The sequence below is a fragment of the Akebia trifoliata genome, chromosome 6, assembly GCF_017979445.1.
Source record: "Akebia trifoliata isolate Shusen 1 chromosome 6, ASM1797944v1, whole genome shotgun sequence".
Lineage (NCBI taxonomy): Eukaryota > Viridiplantae > Streptophyta > Magnoliopsida > Ranunculales > Lardizabalaceae > Akebia > Akebia trifoliata.
In genome coordinates this window covers 26668008-26691794 of record NC_141380.1, presented here as the reverse complement: position 1 = coordinate 26691794, position 23787 = coordinate 26668008, and the positions used below count along the sequence as shown (strand labels likewise).

The window sequence follows — 23787 nt, the reverse complement described above, 5'->3', positions numbered from 1 at the left end:
ATTTAGAGTTTAATTAGAATTCTATTAGGGTTAGGGTTTGACTTTGGTCTTATTAGATTGATTAGGGTTTTGACTTAAGTTTCACTTGATTGACTAGAATTTAGGGTTTTGACTTAAGTTTCACTTGATTGACTAGATTTTTGACTTAAGTCTCACTTGATTGACTAGATTTTAGGATTTTGACTTAAGTCTTACTTGATTGACTTGACTTAAAAAAAATTTAATTTTAATTAGGATTTCATTTTACATTAATTAATGTTTTATTATTAATTTCAAAATTTTTAATTATTAAAATTGTAAAATTATCGTTTTGCCTTCAGAGATGATTTTTTGCGTTTTAAGTCGTTTTTCAATGTTCCAAGATGTTTTGGAATCGATTTTTCGTAAGGAATTCAATGAGAATATTGATTTGTGTCATTTATGAAATTTTTTATGCGAAATGGTCGTGAACTTTATGAAGGGCATTTTCGTAATTTTATCGAATTATATGAAAATTGGCGAAATGATTTATTTGGTTTCGATTTTTTGTTTTATGTGTTTGAAAGGGTTTTCCTAAGCGTAATGTAGGCTCTAGGGATGTTTTGATGTTAGGAGTATTTTGGTAATTTAGTCATTTTTTAGTAATTCTTATCGTGAAGCTTCTTTTTGTTTGCAAAATGATGATTTCTATGTTTTTGCGGCACATTTTCCTAGTGTAGTGTAGTTTCTACAGTTTTGTTTGATTGAGATACCTCATTCGAATTTTTGAAACATATTTGGTAACAAACAGAGCATTTGAATAACCATCTATCATTGGGAACTATCGCAATCGGGTTGACGAGTTGATTAATCAGACGAGTGTAAAAATGGGGTGTCTACACCCCCATAATCCATAGAACTCAACTTCTCCCTCAATGTAAGGTTATGATCTCTTACACCCAACCTATTTTAACTATTCTAATATTTATGAGGAATTTATTTCATATATTATAAGTACACTAAACTACTCTACTCACATCCCTACAATTAGGCACATAACATATTAGTCCCCATGGTTGCACGTCTGGATCCCTCGGAAGTTTTCCAATGTGCAACAAAATAATTAAGTGAGCACCCAATAGCATAAAAACGATTAGAGGAGGCAAACTCATGTCGATAGTTTTACTGTTGAGCCAATCCCTTGTGGGCTAGCTATATAATGGACAAATAAGATTGAACATTTTTCTATAAATATAAATAAATAACTTATTAAGAAAAGTATTTTTTATTTCCCAAACTAAAGCTTAATCATTTATTAATTTAAAAATATCTTAAAACACCCTCTATATTTTATATAATTCGATAAAAAAACTGTATAATGAAAAAGTTCTAGGAAATTCTAAAAAAAATGAGTAATCTAAAAATATTTTTAAATAATTTTTGATATATTTAAAATTACACGTTAATGACAGAATAACTAAATGTGTCTAAATGGGTCATGCGGGTTGACGCTCAAAATTCAAACCTAACCCATTTTAATAATCATGTTAGATGGGTTGACACTATTATGACCCAAACCCAATTATTTCGTGTCGTTTTCGAGTCGTGTTGAGGTTTCCACTCTTAAATGAGATTGGTCTGTTTTAAGTTTATTTGGACACTAAGCTCATTTTTGGTATAATTTTCTTAATTTCTTTGTGTTATCTTTTTTGTTTTTAATGTTATTTTATACAAATGATGATTAAGAATATCTACTGATGCTTCACTTAGCATATACAAGCGTTCTAGTCATTTTCTCATAATTCATCATTTTAAATCTTGTCAGAGATCGAAGTGGTTTGCCTTAGTTATCTCGATATCATCCATGAACGAGATGGATAGACATGACGTTCATATCCATATGTGCAAAATCTCGAGAGACAAACGAGAGGACTCAGACTATATTTTCAAAATCGTCTTAGTCAATCTGAAATTTATATATTTTATTAATTTTTTTAAAATTTAAATATTTATTATCTAAATAAAATAGGATTTTATGATTAAATAATTGTAATTATTTTTATATAAATGTAAATGAATAAATAATTGTAAATCAAGTTAAATAGTTTATCTCTTCCAAGAAAACCCGATTACGTCCATGAACAAAACGTGAAATTGAGTTTCAACAAACAACACTTCAATTTATCCTCTCCCTAGAGCCATCGATTGGACTAGACACAAAGGGCACCAATCATAATTTCAAATCTCGTTCAAGACAAAAATGATTTGTAACCAATGAGACATTCAATGTTAATGGTCCGATATTTTGAAAATATCTACTAAGTCAATAGAACTCAATCGAGTCAATTGGATTTTTGTAATTTTAATTAAAATAATTATTTTGTCACATTTAAATATTATTGTCAAAATACAATCATGTGATTTATTATCTTCTATTTCAACTTATTTATTAAAAGAAAAGCTTTATATATATATATATGGAGCGGTTCGACAGTCCTAAAGTTTGCCAAACATCTTGCCAAACATTTTTTGTAAATCACTTTTGATGGGGTTAGAAGTTTTGGAATAGGCTGATTTTTTGTGAGGATGATCTCTACGGTGAATAGATTATCCTCACAAAAAATAAGCTCATTTTGAAACTTCTAACCCTAATTTACAAGTTGAAGAATCGTGGACCATCCAATTTTTGTAAATCACTTTTGATGGGGTTAGAAGTTTTGGAATAGGCTGATTTTTGGTGAGGATGATCTCCTCATCATAGAGATTATCCCCACAAAAAATCAACTCACTTCAAAGCTTCTAACCCATGTTTTGAAAAATGTTTGACAAACTTTAGGGCTGTTGAATTCACCCCTATATATATATATATATGGGTAGCGATCCATGGCCAACAGTTTGGCAAACATTTGGCAAACACATTTTTCAAACACATGGGTTAGAGGTCTTGGAATGGGCTGATTTTTGGTGAGGATGATCTCTACGGTGAGGAGATCATCCTCACCAAAAATCAGCTCATTCCAAACTTCTAACCTCATCAAAAATGATTTACAAAAATGGACGGTTCACGATTTTTCAACTTGTAAAATGGGGCTAGAAGTTTTGGAATGAGCTGATTTTTGGTGAGGATGATCTCCTCACCGTAGAGATCATCCTCACCAAAAATCAGCCCATTCCAAGACCTCTAACCCATGTTTTGAAAAAGTGTTTGCCAAAATGTTTGCCAAACTGTTGGCCACGGATAGGGACCCTATATATATATATATATATATATGGGTCCGTTCGCCACCCTACTCTTTACGAAACGTGTTTTGTCCTACATGGGTTAGAAATTTTGGAATAGGCTGATTTTTTGTGCCAAACATTTTTCAAACTATGGGTTAGAAGCTTTGGAATGAGTTGATTTTTTTTTTTGAGGATGATCTCTATGATGAGGAGATCATCCTCACCAAAAATCAGCCTATTCCAAAACTTCTAACCCCATCAAAAGTGATTTACAAAAATTGGATGGTCCACGATTCTTCAACTAGTAAACTAGGGTTAGAAGTTTCAAAATGAGCTGATTCTTTGTGAGGATGATCTCTTCACCGTAAATATCATCCTCACCAAAAATCAGCCTATTCCAAAACTTCTAACCCCATCAAAAGTGATTTACAAAAAATGTTTGGCACAAAATTTGGCAAACTTTAGGGTTGCTGAACCGCTCCCTATATATATATATATATATATGAGAGCGATTGAAATACCTAAAAAAAGCCAAATATTTTTGAAAACATGGGTTAGAAGCTTCAGAATGGGGTGATTTTTTGTGAGGATGATCTCTACGGTGAAGAGATCATCTTCACCAAAAATCAACTCATTCCGAAACTTCTAACCCTAGTTTACAAGTTGAAGAATTGTGAACCATCAAATTTTTGTAAATCACTTTTGATGGGGTTATAAGTTTTGGAATGGGCTGATTTTTGGTGAGGATGATTTCCTTATCATAGAGATCATCCTCATAAAAAATTAGTTCATTCTGAAACTTGTAACCCCTATTTTGAAAAATGTTTGGCACAATGTTTGGCTTGGATGATTTTTTGTGAGGATGATCCTATGGTGAATATATCATCCTCACCAAAAATCTGTTCATTCTGAAACTTCTAACCCTACTTTACAAGTAAAACAACTGTGGATTGTCCATTTTTTGTAAACCACTTTTGATGGGGTTAAAAGTTTCGGAATGAACTGATTTTTGGTGAGGATGATCTCCTCATCATAGAGATCATCCTCACAAAAAATCTGCCTATTTCAAACCTTCTAACCCACACATTGAAAAATGTTTATGGGTGGCGTTCGGAGGCTCTAAAGAGAGCCAAACATTGTGCTAAACATTTTTCAAAATAGGGAATACAAGTTTCAAAATGGGGTTCAGAGGCCTTAAAGAGAGTCAAACATTTTTCAAAATAGGGGTTACAAATTTTAGAATAGGCTTATTTTTTATGAGGACGATCTCTATGATGAGGAAATTATCCTCACCAAAAATCAGCTCATTATGAAACTTCTAACCTAATTTACAAGTTGAAGAATTGTGGACCGTCTTACTTTTGTAAACCACTTTTGATGGGTTTATAAGTTTCAAAATGGGTTGATTTTGGTGAGAATAATCTCTTTATCATAGAGATCATCCTCACAAAAAATTAGCTAATTCTGAAACTTCTCATCCATACATTTGAAAAATGTTGGTACAATGTTTGACTCTTTTGGGCCTTCGAACGTCACCCTATATATATATATAGGGGGGCGTTCAATGGCAACTTTTTAGCAGACTTTTTGGCAAAACATTTTTTCAAACATGGGTTAGAGGTTTTGGAATGGGCTGATTTTTGGTGAGGATGATCTCTACGGTGAGGAGATCATCCTCACCAAAAATCAGCCCATTCCAAAACTTCTAACCCCATCAAAAACAGTTTACAAAAATGGACGGTCCACGATTTTTCAACTGGTAAAACATGGGTTAGAAGTTTGGGAATGGGCTGATTTTTGGTGAGGATGATCTACTCACCGTAGAGATCATCCTCACCAAAAATCAGCCCATTCCAAAACCTCTAACCCATGTTTTGAAAAATGTTTTGCCAAAAAGTTTGCTAAAAAGTTTGCCCTTGAACGCTACCCATATATATATATATATATATGGGTCAGGTTCAAAGGACAACCATTTCTACACACATATAGACAACGTTTTTGTCTTATATAGGCAAAAATGTTTGGAATGGACTGATTTTTTGTGAGGATGATCTCTGTGATGAGGGGATCATCCTGGCAAAAAATCATCCCATCCAAAACTTGTAAACCCCATCAAAATTGATTTACAAAAATTGGACGGTCTATAATTTTTCAACAAAAATGGGACGGTCTATAATTTTCAACAAAAATTGGACGGTCTAGAAGTTTCATAATGAGCTGATTTTGGCAAGGATGATCTCCTCATCACAGAGATCATCCTCACAAAAAATCAGTCCATTCCAAACATTTTTGCCCATATAAGACAAAACACGTTGTCTATATGTGTAGAAATGGTTGTCCTTTGAACCTGACCCTATATATATATATATATATATATATTCTCGTCCGAGACGAGTTGACTCGGTAGCCTTCACCAAAATGTGTCCTGGCGATCCATTTTGAAAAAAGATACAAACCCGAATCTCCAATCTCCACTCTCTTCAATCTCCCAGCAGTCGCACGTGCGTACCGTTGTAAAACCTGTCTCTCTCCACCCATTGTCGTCAAGAAACTTCTTTGATTCAAGGTATGTTTCCGTCAATAAATTGAGCAGAAATATTAGTGTTAGGGGATTTTTTTCTCTTCCATAAATCCTTTGAATAATCATCTCCAAAGTGTACAATTTATCATTTCTGTGCTAATAATCACATCTTAATTTTTTTTAATTGATTCATGGGTACTGATTTTGTTTTTCATTGATACAAATACAATAGCAAATGATTTTTTTCTAAATCATCCGTTGGGGGGATTAATTGATTCTATGATGGTTTTGTGATGTTGTTGTAAATGGGTTGAGATTAATTTGATATATTCAAGATTTTCTTGAATTGGGTGTTTTATTTTTTTATTTTTTATTGTTATTAAATTGATTATACATTGATCTTGTGTGGTTGTGGATTTTTTTTTTTTTTTTAATTATTGTTTTTGGTGGTAATTTGTTTCTTCATGGGTAATATCTTGTTATCTTAGTTGATTGATCTTTTTCGTACTTACCTCGCTTGGGCCATTAATCAGAAAGGGTGTATTAAGGCGTTGAGGTCGGTTGGATTGATTGAGGAGATGTGGTTAGTAGGATTGTTTGGATGGTGTTATATTCTGGCCATTTTGATTAATGGGGGATTAAGAATGGTGACAATCAAAGATGCCCTAATAGGATATTCTTGGAAATAATGAATAAAATCTGTTTGCTTGGATGTTATTTGTACTATGTGTGTTTACAAGTATTGCCCAAAGAGTGAATCTTTGGTGGAATTTGACTATGTTCATTGGGTTATGGGATATGAATCAGTGCATTTGAGGGAACTTTAGTGTTGTTGGATTTACTTGTGAGAAAAATGGAAGGAGTGGGATTACTTGAAGCACAAGAGATTTCGTAGATTTTCACTTAGTCTAACAACCAGGAATCCCCGACTATATGTGGGCTTGATAGGTTTCTCATCAAGTTTGTAATCCTATTTTTTCAATGTCATTCGGGTTGCTCTTCCGAGGTTGGGTTTTGGTCATATTCTGCTTTTATTAAAGGTTATGAGCTTGGTGAGACGATCCTTCCCATTCAAATTGGAGAATACATGTTTGAAGAGCCTGACTTCATCATTCTCTTGGCTTTTGGGGGAAAATGGATACTTATGAAGTTGAAAATTTTGAAGCTGAAACTGAAGGTGTGAAGTGCTTTAACACTCTTCTCTGGTTTTTAGGCAAGGTGTTTTTTAGTTTGTCAAGGATTTAAACAGACAGCTGAGGCATTTTAGGTGTGTTCTTGAATGTTTTGAGGTTTTGTCTGTCCTTTAAATAAATTCTTTGAAGAGTGAAATATTTAGGTTGCTTGATGTTGTTAAGTTGGAGGTGATTATGGGCAGTTTGTGATGCAAGATTGGGAATCTTTTTTCTGATTTGAGAATTCTTTTGGTTTCATTGTTTGCAAAGTTTTTGTAGACGTAAGCCTTGGAGGCACACCTTAAAATGAGGCACTCAAAAAGGCCCAGAAGCATTGAGAAAATGCCTTTTTCCCTAAAAGACCCGAGCCTTGAAAAGTTTACACCTTGGGGATGGCACATATTTTTTGGGGCCTTTTGACTGATGCATGCGTCTTATAGGAATATGTTGATTTTGTTTTTTTTTGCCCTTTATGCTTTTTTGTAGTATTATTACAGACAATAGATGTAAAGTTGTCTTGTCAGGACATTTAATTTACATAAACGATCCTTAATTATATACATATATTTAACTTTATCTTCTCAATATTTAGTTTTTTGCTATTTATCTATCTAGAAAGATGCATGCTTGTGAGGCTTATGCCTTAATACAATAGGAGATAAATTGACTCTTCCATTGTCTTATGTTGCAATCTGCTCTGTAGGATGACTTCCTATTTCCTTCCATGGAGATTGAAGACGTCTTAAGTGTCCTTGGAGTTTAGCTGATGCCATTGATCACATTTTTTTAATCTTATTTATGGCTTAGTTAAGGCCTAATGGTGATAAATAAAATGCGATATGCATGATGTAGTTTTAATATAGATTCTTTCATATTTCTTATTTAGTATGTTAGAGATGAATGTTGGGCTGTCTCAAGGATACGTGCTCATAGAATGGGTATAGCAATGGATGAGTCATAAGGCTAGGAAGGTGCTACAACTTAATTTGTGCAGATTCAAAATCCGGGTTGTAGCGAAGTAGTAAGTATTCGGGAGTCTGAGTTGATCAACAGGGACTGAATCAAAAGTGAACAAGAAACACGTGTTTTGAAAGAGATTGACCTAAACTATATAAATTATCGTGTTTTTCCACAATTTTTTTTTATGGAACAAAAAGGAATGGTTTTGAAAATAGAAATAAAAATTGCTAAGGCATCAGGGATCTACTCAATAATCCATAATTTTTATACTCTTCTCTGGTTTTTAGGCAAGGTGTTTTTCGTTTGTCAAGGATTTAAACAGACAGCTGAGGCATTTTAGGTGTGTTCTTGAATGTTTTGAGGTTTTGTCTGTCCTTTAAATAAATTCTTTGAAGAGTGAAATATTTAGGTTGCTTGATGTTGTTAAGTTGGAGGTGATTATGGGCAGTTTGTGATGCAAGATTGGGAATCTTTTTTCTGATTTGAGAATTCTTTTGGTTTCATTGTTTGCAAAGTTTTTGTAGACGTAAGCCTTGGAGGCACACCTTAAAATGAGGCACTCAAAAAGGCCCAGAAGCATTGAGAAAATGCCTTTTTCCCTAAAAGACCCAGGCCTTGAAAAGTTTACACCTTGGGGATGGCACATATTTTTTTGGGGCCTTTTGACTGATGCATGCGTCTTATAGGAATATGTTGATTTCGTTTTTTTTTGCCCTTTATGCTTTTTGTAGTATTATTACAGACTAATAGATGTAAAGTTGTCTTGTCAGGACATTTAATTTACGTAAACGATCCTTAATTATATACATATATTTAACTTTATCTTCTCAATATTTAGTTTTTTGCTATTTATCTATCTAGAAAGATGCATGCTTGTGAGGCTTATGCCTTAATACAATAGGAGATAAATTGACTCTTCCATTGTCTTATGTTGCAATCTGCTCTGTAGGATGACTTCCTATTTCCTTCCATGGAGATTGAAGACGTCTTAAGTGTCCTTGGAGTTTAGCTGATGCCATTGACCACATTTTTTTAATCTTATTTATGGCTTAGTTAAGGCCTAATGGTGATAAATAAAATGGGATATGCATGATGGAGTTTTAATATAGATTCTTTCATATTTCTTATTTAGTATGTTAGAGATGAATGTTGGGCTGTCTCAAGGATACATGCTCATAGAATGGGTATAGCAATGGATGAGTCTCATAAGGCTAGGAAGGTGCTACAACTTAATTTGTGCAGATTCAAAATCCGGGTTGTAGCGAAGTAGTAAGTATTCGGGAGTCTGAGTTGATCAACAGGGACTGAATCAAAAGTGAACAAGAAACACGTGTTTTGAAAGAGATTGACCTAAACTATATAAATTATCGTGTTTTTCCACAATTTTTTTTTATGGAACAAAAAGGAATGGTTTAAAATAGAAATAAAAATTGCTAAGGCATCAGGGATCTACTCAATTATCCATAATTTTTATTTTGATCAATCTTGGCTGAGTGAATCAAATGATGATTCTATCTAACCGAAAATATATCGATTAAAATATTGATATTTGCGAATGTGATTTGATCAATTGATGATTGAACGTTTAAGCACTTATTAACATGTCACAGGGATTCTCCTAGCATTCAATGTAATAAAAATTTATCGACATGCAATATTAAATCATTTAATTAATCAGATATAAATTTTTTCCCAATTTGTCGAACAAAATAAAATCATGAATCTTTAAGTTTCACTTTTCTTCCTAGTTAGGTGTTTAGTCAACTATCTTCAATGAGAAATCCATGAAAATTCTTGAGTAAACAACTTTGAGAAAAATATGTCTAAAAAATGAAAATCAGAGGAAGAAGAGAGAGGTTGGAGAAGAAGATTAGAAGAATAAGAATAAGAAGAGAAGTAATTGAAAAAAAAAAAAAGGATTCTCCTCTTTTTAGATTGAACGTGGAGCCCAAAATTAGGTGAGAGTGAAGAAAATCGAAGGAGAAAATAAAAAGAGAGAAAATAGGAAGAAAGAAAAATGATAAAGGGCAGAGATGTAAATCATGGAGAGAGAGAGAGAGTGTGCGTGAGAAAATAGGGGAGGAGAGAGAAATCGTTGGATAGAAAAGCAGTAGAGAGAAAATGTAGGAGGAAAGAGTGAGAATAAAAGGTGGATAGGGTGACATAGGAGAGAGTGAGAGAAAAAGAGAGAAGCATTAGGGAGAGATAAGGATATTCATGGTAGAGAGAGGAGATAAATCTTTCTAAAGAATTTTTTGTTTGTTCTTTCTTCCTTTGGTCCTTTATTTTTCTCCAAATACCACCCTCCTCATTTAGTAAATTTTTTCTTCATTAAAACTCCGTCTCTAGTCTTTCTCTCACACTTGGGCCTGTAACGCCTACAAATATTAAACCAATAAGCCCAATTACTCATATTAATATCTTTAAATAAATATAAATTAGGGGAAATTGTAGCCATTTTATGCACTTATCGGAAGGGCACTTATTAGTAGGACAAAGTTAGAAATGAGTACACTCAAGAGAATCTAGTAATAACCCCAATGGGAGATAAAATGAGTATAGCAAAGATGAAGGCCAAACAATGAATTGGATTAAGTTAATTAGAAAAGATCTGAAGTCACATGCTATCAAAAGATTTAGCTCTAGATCGAGTTGAATGGTGAAAAAATGATTCATTTTACTGAGCCCCATATCAATGATACGGTGTAGATTTTTTTTCCTTCTAATATTATTATTATTATTGATAATAATTATGATCTCTCTCTCTCTCTCTCGCTCCTTTGGTAGGTGTACTATATATGTGATCATAGAAAAGATCTTGTAATTTGAGTATCTTCCTGATAGACTTCAAATCTCCAAATTTGTAAAATTTTGTCAAAGCCAGTTTGATTTGGTTTTCCAAACTGGTGTCTAATGTCCATACATTTTTGGGCCTTCACCTTCCATACCGATGCACAAATAAAGTCCCTTTTCAGTTTTTTGTTTTGTTTTGTTTTTTTGTTTTTTGTTTTTTTTATTTTTTATTTTTTACTTTTTACGAAATAAAAATAGGTATTATTTTTTCATGTAGGCTTTTTTTAATCTAGTCTTCGACTAACACTTCTAACTACACTCTTGCATACATCGGCAGCTTGGTTCTAAAGATGTCTAGTGAAAACCCATTGGTGGTTGACTTTGACCATTGCATTCTCCATAAATTTTCTCTTTTATCTATTTTGTCATTTAAATGTGTTGTGAACTATACTGATAAAAGTGTATCCATAAATTATTGCTCGAATCTTGAATTTTGATTGAACACAAGACATGAAATAGATCTTGCTATTGTTGAAACAAATGTTTTTTAGCTCTGCGATTTTATCGTTGTTTCGACTGTTCCCATTAATTATAATACTTCTTTGTTATAAATAGAAAATTTAAATGATCAACTAGTCGTTAAAGTTAAGTTTTTGGAAATTTAAAGTTAAATCCCTGACTATATTGGAACTTATATTCTATTCAGCTTCCAGTATCTTTTGGGTGAGCATCCTTGAATATACGGACGTGTTTGGAAAACAAGATGGCTACAAAGGTTGAACAGGCAACTTCGGTTGAACCTCACCGTGTGCAGACCTCTGTGACTTCTTCAGCTGGAGCATCAACTAATAGTCCCAAGGTCTCCATGTTTGGAGTGAAGTCTGGATTTGTTATACCAAAGAACAAATTATCAGGATCCTTGGTTCCCATCTTTCGAGGTGGTGGAAAGGCGGAAAGCAATGATGCAGCCAAAGAAGAAAGTCCTAAACAGGTTCAAAGGAAAACAAAATGGGGCACTGATCTGACACAAGATGCGGCTGTCCGAAGAGGAAGAATCTTAGCTTATCAGGTAATTTCGGGACTATTTATTATTGATTTTCCATATATAGTTCATTTCTCTAGGTGTCATTGTGACAGCTGGAGAACCTCTTATGATCATCCATGATATGGAGGAAAGGCGGAGATATGGGACTAATATGGTTTGCATACCACAATTATCCAATATGGATATGCAATGGATGTGGATCATACGTACCAATTTTGAAGTATCTGGTTTGCATAGATCGACATATTTTTCTCCTATATTGCATGAATTCGTCTACCCTTGTCAGAAATGTGTCAGATTCTGACACCATTGGTTTTGGTGCGGCACTTCTGGATTTCCTTTTACTTTTTCTTTCTTTACCTGCAAGATATTAATTAAAATTAATGACAAATCATGAGTTCTCCCTTTTCCATTTGAATTTTTTTTTGTAATGTGGCAAATTTAACACTACATGTATGTATCCTTGTGTCTATGTATTTGATTCATATCATAGGATATTCCATTATATTCTTATTATGCAAACATGTTTTTTTTTTTTTTTGATAAGTTAAAAGTGTATAAAAGAAAAAAATGGGGCCGAGATGACCCCTAAGATTACAAAACTTATCAAAAGAGCAAGAAGTACAGCTCCCCCTTAAACTACCTCTACGTTACAAATAGTCTCCCACCTTACAACAACATCCTCGAAAAGGTCCCTTTAAATTCTTTAAAGACCTTTCCCCAGAAAAAAAAAGGCCCAGAATAGATAAGATGAGATCTTGCAATTGGAGCTCCTTCCCTCAAAGGTACTCCTATTCCTCTCTTTCTAAAGCTCCCAACATATCGTAAACGGAAGAAGACTCCACATAATACATTTAGAGGCTCTGAAATGGAAAACCCACGCTAGCCAAGAGTCGAAAAGCTTTCTTTTCTTTCTTTTATTTACTTATTAAGATTTTAGTTTAAAATATACAACTGAGTCCTCGAATCGTGTATTTGGAGTCATTGAATACAATATTTCATACCTTGTTGGATTCTAAGATTTGTACCTATATAAATGTGACATAATTTTCCTCATATTGGCTCCCCCCTCTCTTTTTTCCTTGTTTAGTTTCTTTATAGAGATCGGTTCATTTGAATTTCTCTCTTTCTCCAGTATTCTTTACCTTTTCGTCAGCTTTAAAATGGAAAAAGTTTTTTAGAAATGGGTAGGGAGCATTTATAGCTCCTTTTCACGGGGAGAAATGCCAGTTGCACTCAACATGTGGCAAGTGAAAATTTCTTCCCCTGTTAGGTGCTAAAATGTCGGTATCTTCCGTGTGAATTTCTCACATGGAAGCTTCCCATTCCAGGTGGTATTAAGTGATATTACTGCCTGTGTGGTGGTACATATTTTGAGCAGACTCGAGTCGACCAAATTACACAACAGTTGAAGTCTGGAGCTCTGGAGACAGGAGATTATCTAGGCTCAGAGTCAACATCCTGGAGTCCAAATCACGAATCTTCTAGTCATCAAGCTGACAATCAGGTATGATGATGGTGGTTGATTAATTTACAATACTTCTTTTATTTCCATTGTCGTGATTCTTAATGTTCTAAGCATTTACTTGCAGTCACAGAAATTGGAAATGTTGGAATTGGAAAGACGGGAAGTTATTGGTAGGTTTGGCAGTTTTTCTTGCGACTTCAATTTTGTTTTGTTTGATGTATATATATACCATGCTCATATTTTTGTTTGGGATGTTCAGGTGAAATAATAAAGTTAAATCCAAGCTACAAGGCCCCACCTGATTACAAGCCATTGTTGAAAGAAGCCAAAGTTCCTATTCCTGTAAGTCAAGTTGTGGCCACATATTTTTTGAGAGCCGCTATTGGCACCCCAACTTTTACTTATTACACTCTGATTAAAAAAAATAGTCAATTGTTGAGAATAAGTAAAAGTTGGGGTTCGCTCTCTCTCTCTCTCTCTTAGATTTCTATTTGTTATATTTAGGATTTTATACGGGCCTAATCCTAATTGTAAACGACTGCTGAAATTGTTTTGATGAGTTATAATGCTTTGCAATGTTGAAGTAATAAGTTGAACCCAACTTTTGTAATGTTTGAATGGTGTGTTTTAATCTTTAATTAGGATGATAAATAATTTAAGAAGTTGGGGTGTAATATGTAAAAGTTGGGGTGCCAATAGCAGCTCTCTATTTTTTTTGTTATGACTTTATTGAATGATGTTGTCTTCTGTTTGAATATGACAAGAGATTTAGTTAAGGGTCGGGTTCCAGTGACTCATGAAGAATGTCACATGAGAAAACACATGATCCCAATAGTGTAAACAAGAAGTCCAACTGTTGGGTTTTATACATATCCCAATAATACACATCCCATAAATGGATAAATTTCGGCCATTGGATTCCATGTTCATACGGTTGGGATCACATGTTTTCTTCATGAGTCACCGGAACCTGACCCTCTAGTCAATGGTTTAAAACTGGTTTTACGGAAGAAGTGTAAGACTGCAAAATTAAGGGTGTTATGTGGAGGAATCCTTCTGGTCTATAATTTGATGAACTCAAAATGCAGAAGAAACCAGAAAGCTTTGAAATCTCAAAGAGAAATTCTGGAGATAAATAAAACATTGACACTAGACCATCCATGCTACTTGAAATAGGGGAAAAAATGTATAGAAAAAAAGATTTTTGATTCATCATCTTAGGACTCTATATAGTGCAATATTTGAAACTCTTGACACCTCAAATGCCATTATTTTCTCTTTTGCTTTTGTTAAATCCATTTCATTGATAAAAACCATTTGAAAAATGTAAAGCTTGACTTTTATAATAAAAATGAATGGCATCTATTAATTTCTTACCGGATCTTATGCAATCACCTCTGCAGCTTAAACTTTACCCCGGATACAATTTTATTGGTCTAATAATGGGGCCTGGAAGCAATACTCAGAAACGACTAGAAGAGGTGAGTAATTGGTTGATGGCTTCAAATGTTTCTTATAAGTGGTTTCATCTCTAAGTTTATGCCTTGTTAATTTTTCTGTGTTTCGAGCAATGGTTTTTAACATAAAAGTTTCTTATTTAAAATGTTACATTTTTATATTTTATGATCCTGTGTTTTCTCTTTTTCTCAATGAAAATCAGGAAACTGGAGCTAAGATCCGAATTCATGGCACCAAAGCAGATGGAGCAGAGAAGGTACTAGAGTGGATATTAATACCTTGATTTCGAAATGGATTTCACGTTTTCCTTTAAATCACGACCATATGTTTCTTACACCATAATGATCTCTTTTAAAGTCTATATTCACTCTCCACCTATGTTTAAAAAAAAAATCGGCTCGACTCCATGTCGATGGACTTGGGCGAGTCAAATAAAGATGGGGCGAGTCAAATAAAGATGGGGCTGTGATATTACCACACCATTATGTTATGAATAAACATTCCAAATGATTTTATTGTAAAATCACACCATATAATAAATTCATTTATGGTGTTTATTCACGACATAATAGTGTTCTAATACCATTGCCCTATATATAGGGGTTGGGATCCGTTGCCTCATGAAAAATGACTCATGGAAAAAACTCATGATCCCAACCATGTAAACATAAAATCCGAAGGTTGAGACTTATCCTCAAAAGACAAGTATCCTAGAGATTTCTGTTATCTGGATTTGTGTGTATCCTGTCTGTTGGATTTCCTGTTTACATGGTTGAGATCATGTGTTTTCTCACGAGTCACCAGATCCCGACCCCATATATATTGATGGGTAAGCTGGACTTTTGAAACCACGACCTCAAAGTTGCTTTGCAATGTTTCAGACCAACTGAGCTATGGGTGTAAGCCCTATCTATATATATATATATATTACATCTATTAAATATTTAAAATATTTCTACCATTTTAAAATTAAGAATTATCTTTAATTTCTGTTTTTCAAATAAACATAAAATATAACCTCATAATTTGGTCGAGTTTCTAATTCAACTAAATGCATTTCCAAGTTGGCTGGGCTAACTGTCCAGGTGGCATTGGTGAGTTCATTCAAATGAGTTATAGTATATAGTCAACTCGACAGTCAATCGAAATGAGTTGACCCAACTGATTTTTGAGTCAACGAGTTTAAAAGATAGCTCTTCATTTATTAATATGCAGATGCTATCGTGACTTCTTTTCAGGGTGAAATTACAGTGTCCGATGGGAATGAAGTTCAGAGTGCTTATGAAGAGCTATATGTCCATGTATCAGCCGACACATTCGATAAAGTCGACGCTGCAGTTGCCCTAATTGAGTTACTAGTCACCCCGATACCTGTGAGTTTATTATAGTACTTAAGATGTGGTGCAGCCTCCCCCGGCACCTCAAGCACCATCTTATCGGTCGGCTTTGCACAATCCAGCACCACCACAATTGGCTATTCGAGGTTTTTCGATTCCTCAGCCTATTAGACAGATGGTTCAACCTCATGTTTCGATTCCAACACCGTCGCCGGGTTCTGTTGTTCCGTTTACGGGTAACCCATCTCCTACTCAACCTCCACCAAGATTTCCTGTATTTCCAAATCCAAATTCAAATCCTGTTTCTCCTTCATCTCAAATTGGACTGAGGGGCTTTGTGCAAGCACCACAGATCTCCAATTTGCCTCCTAGGCTGGCAAATCCATTGCAACATCATCAGAACCAGTTGGCTCCAACAATCCGACCCGGGAATCTCATGGTTCCAAACCAACAGTACAGTAATAACCTCATTAGGCCCGCTTCAAATCCTGTAAACCAAGTTTATGACCCATTCTCGCCCACTTCAATTTCTGTCCGTCCTCAACAGGGAGACAATCAAGCTAAGGTAAGGAAACAAGAGGCTGATCCAGAATATGAGGATCTGATGGCATCGGTGGGTGTGAGATAATTGAAGAGAAATATCTGGGGGTTGATAGGTTAACAAGAATTGACAGAGGAGGCATCTTACTGAGAGTTTTAGGAGATTGATTGTGAACTGCATTATATGAAATGGTATAAACAAAGGAAGGTGGTTAATTTTCTCATCCATTTATTCATGTATTGAACTTGGGTTATAAGTGCTTTAGCTTATAGATGATATATTGATGCTTAAAAAAAACGGTTTTGTATCCTTAATGGACATAGAACATTGTGAAACATCTGATCTTATGCTTCTCACAATCTCTCTGTATTAGGCACATCTTTATAAAATTGTTATTTTGGAGCAGCTCTAGAAAATCATTGGAAGTGTGCGGTTTTAACTTAGGGGGGCTCTTCGAAATTTCTGTAATTGAATATGGTCTTCATCTGTCTTTAGTACCCGATCCTTCTGCGAATTCAAGAATTCCCATGCCCCTTCTTGAAATATGCTTGTTAACACAAAGGAGTGTAGAATGGCAGCTCCTGTTAGGATGACTTGTCTTGAGATGGACATTCCTCATGTTGGCAAGTACGTTAATGTGTCAAAGGGCAGGGTACGAGGAAGAGTCTGATGGCAGCGTCAACACATGGTGTCTGAACTGGTTGTCAAGAAAAACGATAGAAAAGGTGATGTTGGAGAGAAAATTAAATGCAAGCCATGTTTTATTAAACGGTTGTCAGGTTGTTCTTTGATGACAAACTGTGGGTAGTATTTGGTGCCATAAACTCGATCAATAGAATTACAGGACATCAACATGTCAAATTTGTCAATTTTTAAGAAGCTGAGCCATTGCAATGGATATATCTGCCTCTATAATGTTGAATTCGACAATCTTTAACAATTGCTCAGCTCAACAATAAAAAGTGGGGAGCTTGACACTATAAATGTTTCCAAAATTTTCTTTTTTCCAACTTTGATACTAGATAAATCTTCTTGAAATATCTAAAATGCATATATTATAATTGTGAAACGAACACTCAAAGAAAAATTACGATGAAATCTTCAAAAAATTTTGAATCTCAACTTTATTTTTCATATTCATATATATATATATAGGGTCAGGTTCAAGGGACATGAGAAAACATATGTAAAAACAATGTAACATTATAAATTTTCAAAATATGGGTTAGAAATTTCGGATTGAGCTGATTTTTTGTGAGGATGATCTCTATGAAACTTCTAACCCCATTAAAAGTGATTTAGAATGTGGACCGTCGATTTTTTGTCAATTTTTATCAATAATTTGTAAATCACTTTTGATGGATTTAGAAGTTTCTGATTGAGCTGATTTTTTGTGAGGATGATCTTCTCATCATAGTGACCATCCTTGCAAAAAATCAGCTCAATCCAAAACCTCTAACCTATATTTTGAAAAACCATTGTTTTTTCATATGTTTTTACATATGGCCCTTGAACCACCCCCATATATATGTATAGGGTCCCGCTCAGCACCAAACATTTTGGCCAACATTTTAGCCAACCATTTTTGTCCTACATGGGTTAGAAGTTTTGGAATTGGCTGATTTTTGGTGAGGATGATCTCTACGGTTAGAAGATCCTCCTCACCAAAAATCAACCCATTCCGAAATTTCTAACCCCATGTTTACAAGTTGAAAAATTGTGGACCGATATATATATATATATATTTGGTTATAAATCATCATTCATGATAAAAAAAATTGACAAGAATAAATGCAATCACCATTAGAAAATTAAGTACTTGAGGAAGGTGAGAAAAGGGTAGGTTGGGTATTTCAAAAATATTAAAATGAGAGAGAAGGTTTGAGGGGCCATTAACAAAGAAAAAAAGTACATAAAATGGACAATCAAGCTGCCAGACTACTTAGACAGAAACCCCTCATACATGTATGATAAATGGCATGGTGTGGTTAGGAAGAGAATGTATATAAAGCAAAGGGTCAGGATCCCTCGACTCCTACGAATGATTCATACTTTGTTAGTGTACAAACAATATCAACGTCAGCATTGTCTGCATAATTAAAACAATATAAAACATGGTTACCCTTCTCACCATACCCTCCTTTTGTTCATCTTTCACTTGCACAATTACAATAAATAAGCTACAATTATCACAGGTCAATTAAAAGGAAACAAAATAAACTCCAAAAGAAAAAAAAGAAAGAATAACTATAAAACACACCTGAAAGTTTCTCTTGTTTGTTGTTTTAGTAGAAGCAACTACAGGTGCTCCACAAATTTCCTTAAAGAAATTTATCACATTAAAAAAAATAAAAAAGATTTTTCTGACTAAGCAGCATCTATCAATAAAACCATATTGCTACCTCGTATCGACTTCAGGGTATACTAGAAACTTTGAAAATGCTTATGAAATGCGACAAGATTGGGGATTAGACCCATAGCTTAGTTAGTTTGACACATTGCAAAGCAACTTTGAGGTCGTGGGTTCAAGTCCAGCTTAACCCATAAAAGAAATGAGATAAGATTGTTGTAGTGAGTAACAAGGCAACACAAGCACTTGCAATTGAATTCCCTCCAGAAACATCACACACTTTTTGAAAATTGAAACTCTTCTTTGCTGGTAAATCAATGGTTTACATGCCATTATTCTCCACCAAGTTTTCTACTTTTCCAAGCCCCTCAATCAAAGATATGTACGTACTATCATCAGGCTTGATGCCTTTGCTTACCATCTCTTTGAGGAGCTCTTCAGCATGATCTCCCTCCTTGTTTTTGCATAAACCCGAAATAAGGGCATTATAAGTAAGAAGAGTGGGATTGAAACCTGTATTCAACATCTCATCACGAACTTTAAAAGCATCCTTCATATCACCTTTCCTACTATACCCTCTAATGAGGGTATTGTAACTCACATGGTCGGGTTTGATTCCCCTTCTCTTCATCTCATTGAGAAGCCCACGAGCCTCTTCGACTTTCCCCAACCTACAAAGCCCTTGCATTAGCGTATTGTAGGTCACATCGTCAGGATGAACCTTCTTCCTATCCATCTCCTTCAAAAGCATAAACGCACGCTCCATATTCCCAACAACACAATGACCATCAATTAAGGCATTAAATATTACCACATCAGGGGACAACCCTTTGTTCATGACCTCCTCAAATAAGCTATCCGCTTCCTTCATTCTATTCCGCTTACTAAGAACATAAATAAGAGATGTGTAAGTCACCCTTGTAGGGAGAATCCCTTTATGCAACATCTCTGAATGGAGATCGAACGCTTTCTTCGCATTCCCTTCCTTGCAATATCCATTGATCAATATGTTATATGTGATGTCGTCAGGAACCATGTTTCTTTCCTCCATTTCTTTTATCAAACCATCCACTTCATCCATCTTTCCTTCCATAAATAATGCATGAATTAACACATTATAAGTCGAAAGTGTCGGCTTAATACCTTTCTTGACCATCTCATCCCTATACCTAAATGCCGCTGTTAAATTTCCTTTGTTGCAATACCCATCAATCAAAGTAGCGTAAGTTACCGCAGTGGGGACCACCTTGTCATCCGTCATTTTATCGAACAAGGTCACTGCTTCTTCGAGTCTTCCTACTTTGCACAACCCACTTACGAGCGACCCATATGTGTAATCATCGGGTTTCATACCTTTAGCTTTCATCGTATCAAAGATCTCAAAAGCCCCCTCGATTTTACCCTCGAAACAGTATCCATGAATTATGGTATTGTAGGTCACAACAGTGGGCTTAAAACCCGAATCCTCCATGAATCCAATAAAAGCTTTTGCCTTTTTTAATTTCCCTTCTTTGCATAACACATTGATCATAATGTTAAATGTAACAACGGTAGATTTCATTTTCAACCTAAACATCTCAGCAAACAAAACCCACGCAGTTTCCGTTCGATTCTGCTTGAGAAACAAACTCAACACCTCATTACAAGTTTCGATTTGTGGAAGAATCGATATTTCCTTCATAAAGTAAAAGATCTCTAATGCCTCATCAGCCATCTTCAATTTACAACAAGAGCTAATCAGTAAATCAAAAACTCTAGAATTCGACGAATTTAACTGTCCACGAGCGATAACCAATTCATCAAAAATCTGTTTATTTGTCACATATTTTCCATCGATAGCTCGCTTTAACAGATGCAGAGTGGGTTGAGGAGATGGAAGATGAGAAATTATAACTACAGCTAAACAGAAACATTTTAGGTCAAATCGAACAAAACCCAATTCTTCGATAAACCCTAGAATTACATTGGGCGACTTGTGGAGCTTAAAGAGGACATTTTGAATCAAATAAGGAGAGAGAGTTGGATAGATTTCTTGAATTGAGTTCCAATTAGACTCTAATATGGATTTTTCAAGGAGGGATTCAGTGGTATCTTTGTTGTGTACAGGTGGGGCTTCTGTGTGAGAGATTGAAGAGAAATCAAATGTAGAAGAACACTGACCTTGATTGATGTAGTAGAGATCCTTGAACTTAATCTGTTTAAAAGTTCCAAGATCGAAAGCTTTGTGAATTTTAATTTTGTTGCAGAAAACTATCTGATTTCTCATTTTGTTGCAAAAATCATGGAGAGAGAAAAGACTTAAGAGAGGTTTATATTATGATGATTCTATTGCCACACCAGCTTTTACTAAAAGCACCCCAGGAGTTCACCCATCATTTCAAATGAATTGGGGTGGTCTTAGTAAAAGTTGGCATGCCAATAAAAGTTCGATATCTTATAAACTGACTTTCATAGCCACCTGTGATGGACAGTTTTTCTTATCCAATAGATTCGAAGACCACTTGTGTGATCTTCTGGCTTTGATCATTGGTCAATGATCTCATTGCCAACTTAACCAAATTGATTGGACCATGTTGTGGACTCAGTTTTAATTTTGTCCGATCGATATACATTTATTAAAAAGGAATTAAAAAATATATTTAATTTTTTTTTCTTTCTTAAGTGTAAATCCCCATTTTTGTGTGAAATTTCAAGTTCGGTACATTGTTCATTTCAATTCCCAAAACATCCAATTACCATTTTTATAACCTACAAATACTTATGAATTTGTTATTTTTAATATCTATGAATTCATAGATATACCTGCAAATACATTGATTATAAAAGTGACGAATTCATTTGAAATGCATGCTTTGGGAATTAAAATGAACATGTACTGAAACCGGAATTTGGAGATAAGTTGCGTACCTTTTGAAAAAGTCTCTTCTCCTATACTAGAGAGCTACCATTGGTAACTCTAGCTTTTACTTAATTTCTTATATTATTTATCACACTCTTCATTATTGATCAAGTTCTTTTTATCATATTTTTAGCCTCTTAATCCTTCTTGATCAAGCTCATGATGGTTCCATAAAGGCCTAATCTCACAAAATTCTTCAGGTTTTGGTCCGTCCAGCTTAAATCGATCGAGGCCTAATTGAGTTGAGTTGTTTGCTCCTCCTTATTTTCTATCTGAAAACGTTTGATAAATTGAAATCCCTAGATGATCTATCCCCCGGTAAGATTGTATTAAATAGAATAACAAATAAGTTACCAGAGTAGTTACATAATCGTATAACTATCGATCTACATATCTTATCCTACGTAATACGATTCAATGCATCTTAATGCACCTTAATACACTGCATTATAATTGACAATTTAACACTCTCCCGCATTCACATGTTCCTTTGAAGAAGGAATGCGTGATTGGTTACATAATTTCAATTCTCTTGATGTATAATAACTTGATTGACGACGTGTAACCGAAACATTGATCGTGCTTTTTAAAGATCACCATTTGTTTGTTGACGAATCTTTTTGAAAATGTCATGTCGTTGATTAAAAAGACAAGTTTCTCGTTATTGTTATTATAGAGAGAGAGAGAGAGAGAGAGAGAGAGAGAGAGAGAGAAGATGAGGTGCAATATGCTCAACTTAGACGGGCTTCGACTGGGCCAATTATCGGTTTAGGCCAGACCGAAATTTGATGGATTTTAATCTAAAATTGATAAATAACGAAATGGTCAACAATGGACCAATAGACAGGTTCAATGTCGACTCTAATATGGGCTCAATCATTGACAATAGCCTATAGAGGTCTTTAAAAGAGAATGAGCTGAAATAGGTCAAGGTGAGTTTGATCCTATATAAGATTCAAAGGCTCGAAATTAGAGAAATTAGTCAAGTTGATCACAAACACTTAGGCTTGAGCCAAATTGGACTTTGTGTGGGCATACAACATTTTTCCCACTATGTTCTCCTTAAACAAAGGGAATAATTGGACATCATTTTTATCAATGTAATCAAGTTCAAGGACCAAGTGAATAATGGGGTCCATCACTTGGATGATCAAGTTTTTCGGTGCTTTCAAAGATAGTAGGGATCTTATACTTGGATTTCGAACTATCTAAAAGAGATGAGAGTGGACGTCATTGTAGTATAAGATCCCTACTATCTTCGAAAACACCAACCATCTTTGTACAACTTTGTCTCTACGTCTTTTATTCAACAAGTTTTCTTCAAATCTTTTCTCTCTTTATCTTAAACTCAAATTGTCATTATGTAGGCTTGAGAAACAATTTATATTAAAATATGTAAGGAGATTTTTGTATGAATGTTGCTTAGACCTCCATAATGACAATTTGAGTTTAAGATAGAGAGATGGAAGATTTGAAGAAAACTTGTTGAATGAAAGATGCAAAAACAAAGATGTACACTGCACTAATGCCAACAATATGAAGAAAGTCAGACCAAAATAACAAAGATGTCTGGCGATTGCAACGATGCCACTATTGGAAGGGAGCACAATCAAGATTGGAAGTTTTCCTCACAAGAGAAACTGTTTTGATACTATGAAAACGTTTGATAAATTGAAAATCCTGGATGATCTATTCCCCAGTAGGATTGTATTAAATAGAATAAAAAAATAAGTTACAAGAGTAGTTACATAATCGCATAACTATTGATCTCCACATCTTATCCGAAGTAATAAGATGCAGTGCATCTTAATGTACCTTAATACACTGTATCATAATTGATAATCTAACACGATCAAAAATCAATTGTTTGAGAATTATCATCTGGGTGACAATACAATCGGTAACAATGATTTCAAAATAATTTCTTGGGTAAGAAATTATTTGCAATTGGCAACAATTATCGTGCAAGAAATCATTTAAAATAATTATTGAGATTCTTGACTATTGTGTGCATGTTCTTGCATAGTCATTTGTAGCTCGTTAGAGTTTTCCGAGCAAATAAA

At 34.5% G+C, this 23787-nt stretch overlaps 2 protein-coding genes across 7 annotated transcripts; one reads left to right on the top strand and one right to left on the bottom strand.

The window, feature by feature from the left end:
- Positions 1-5591: 5591 nt before the first annotated feature.
- On the top strand, positions 5592-15990 carry LOC147400562 (RNA-binding KH domain-containing protein). Of its 6 annotated transcripts, none has more exons than XM_086446242.1 (8): positions 5592-5746; positions 11333-11695; positions 13053-13178; positions 13264-13309; positions 13399-13481; positions 14543-14620; positions 14800-14853; positions 15836-15990. In XM_086446242.1, exons 2-8 carry the CDS (start codon positions 11390-11392, stop codon positions 15983-15985), a joined length of 843 nt encoding a protein of 280 aa, XP_086302368.1. In that variant the 5' UTR covers positions 5592-5746; positions 11333-11389; the 3' UTR covers positions 15986-15990. The 6 variants fall into 6 exon arrangements, with proteins under 6 accessions (XP_086302368.1, XP_086302370.1, XP_086302373.1 ...); XM_086446244.1 differs by having other exon boundaries at positions 5604-5746; positions 11340-11695; XM_086446247.1 differs by lacking the exon at positions 5592-5746 and adding an exon at positions 5764-5836 and having other exon boundaries at positions 11340-11695.
- Positions 15991-18263: 2273 nt separating this feature from the next.
- Positions 18264-21120, bottom strand: LOC147400561 (Pentatricopeptide repeat (PPR) superfamily protein). Its single transcript, XM_086446241.1, has one exon. The coding sequence runs from the start codon at positions 21089-21091 to the stop codon at positions 19148-19150; it is 1944 nt and encodes a 647-aa protein (XP_086302367.1). The 5' UTR covers positions 21092-21120; the 3' UTR covers positions 18264-19147.
- Positions 21121-23787: the final 2667 nt, after the last annotated feature.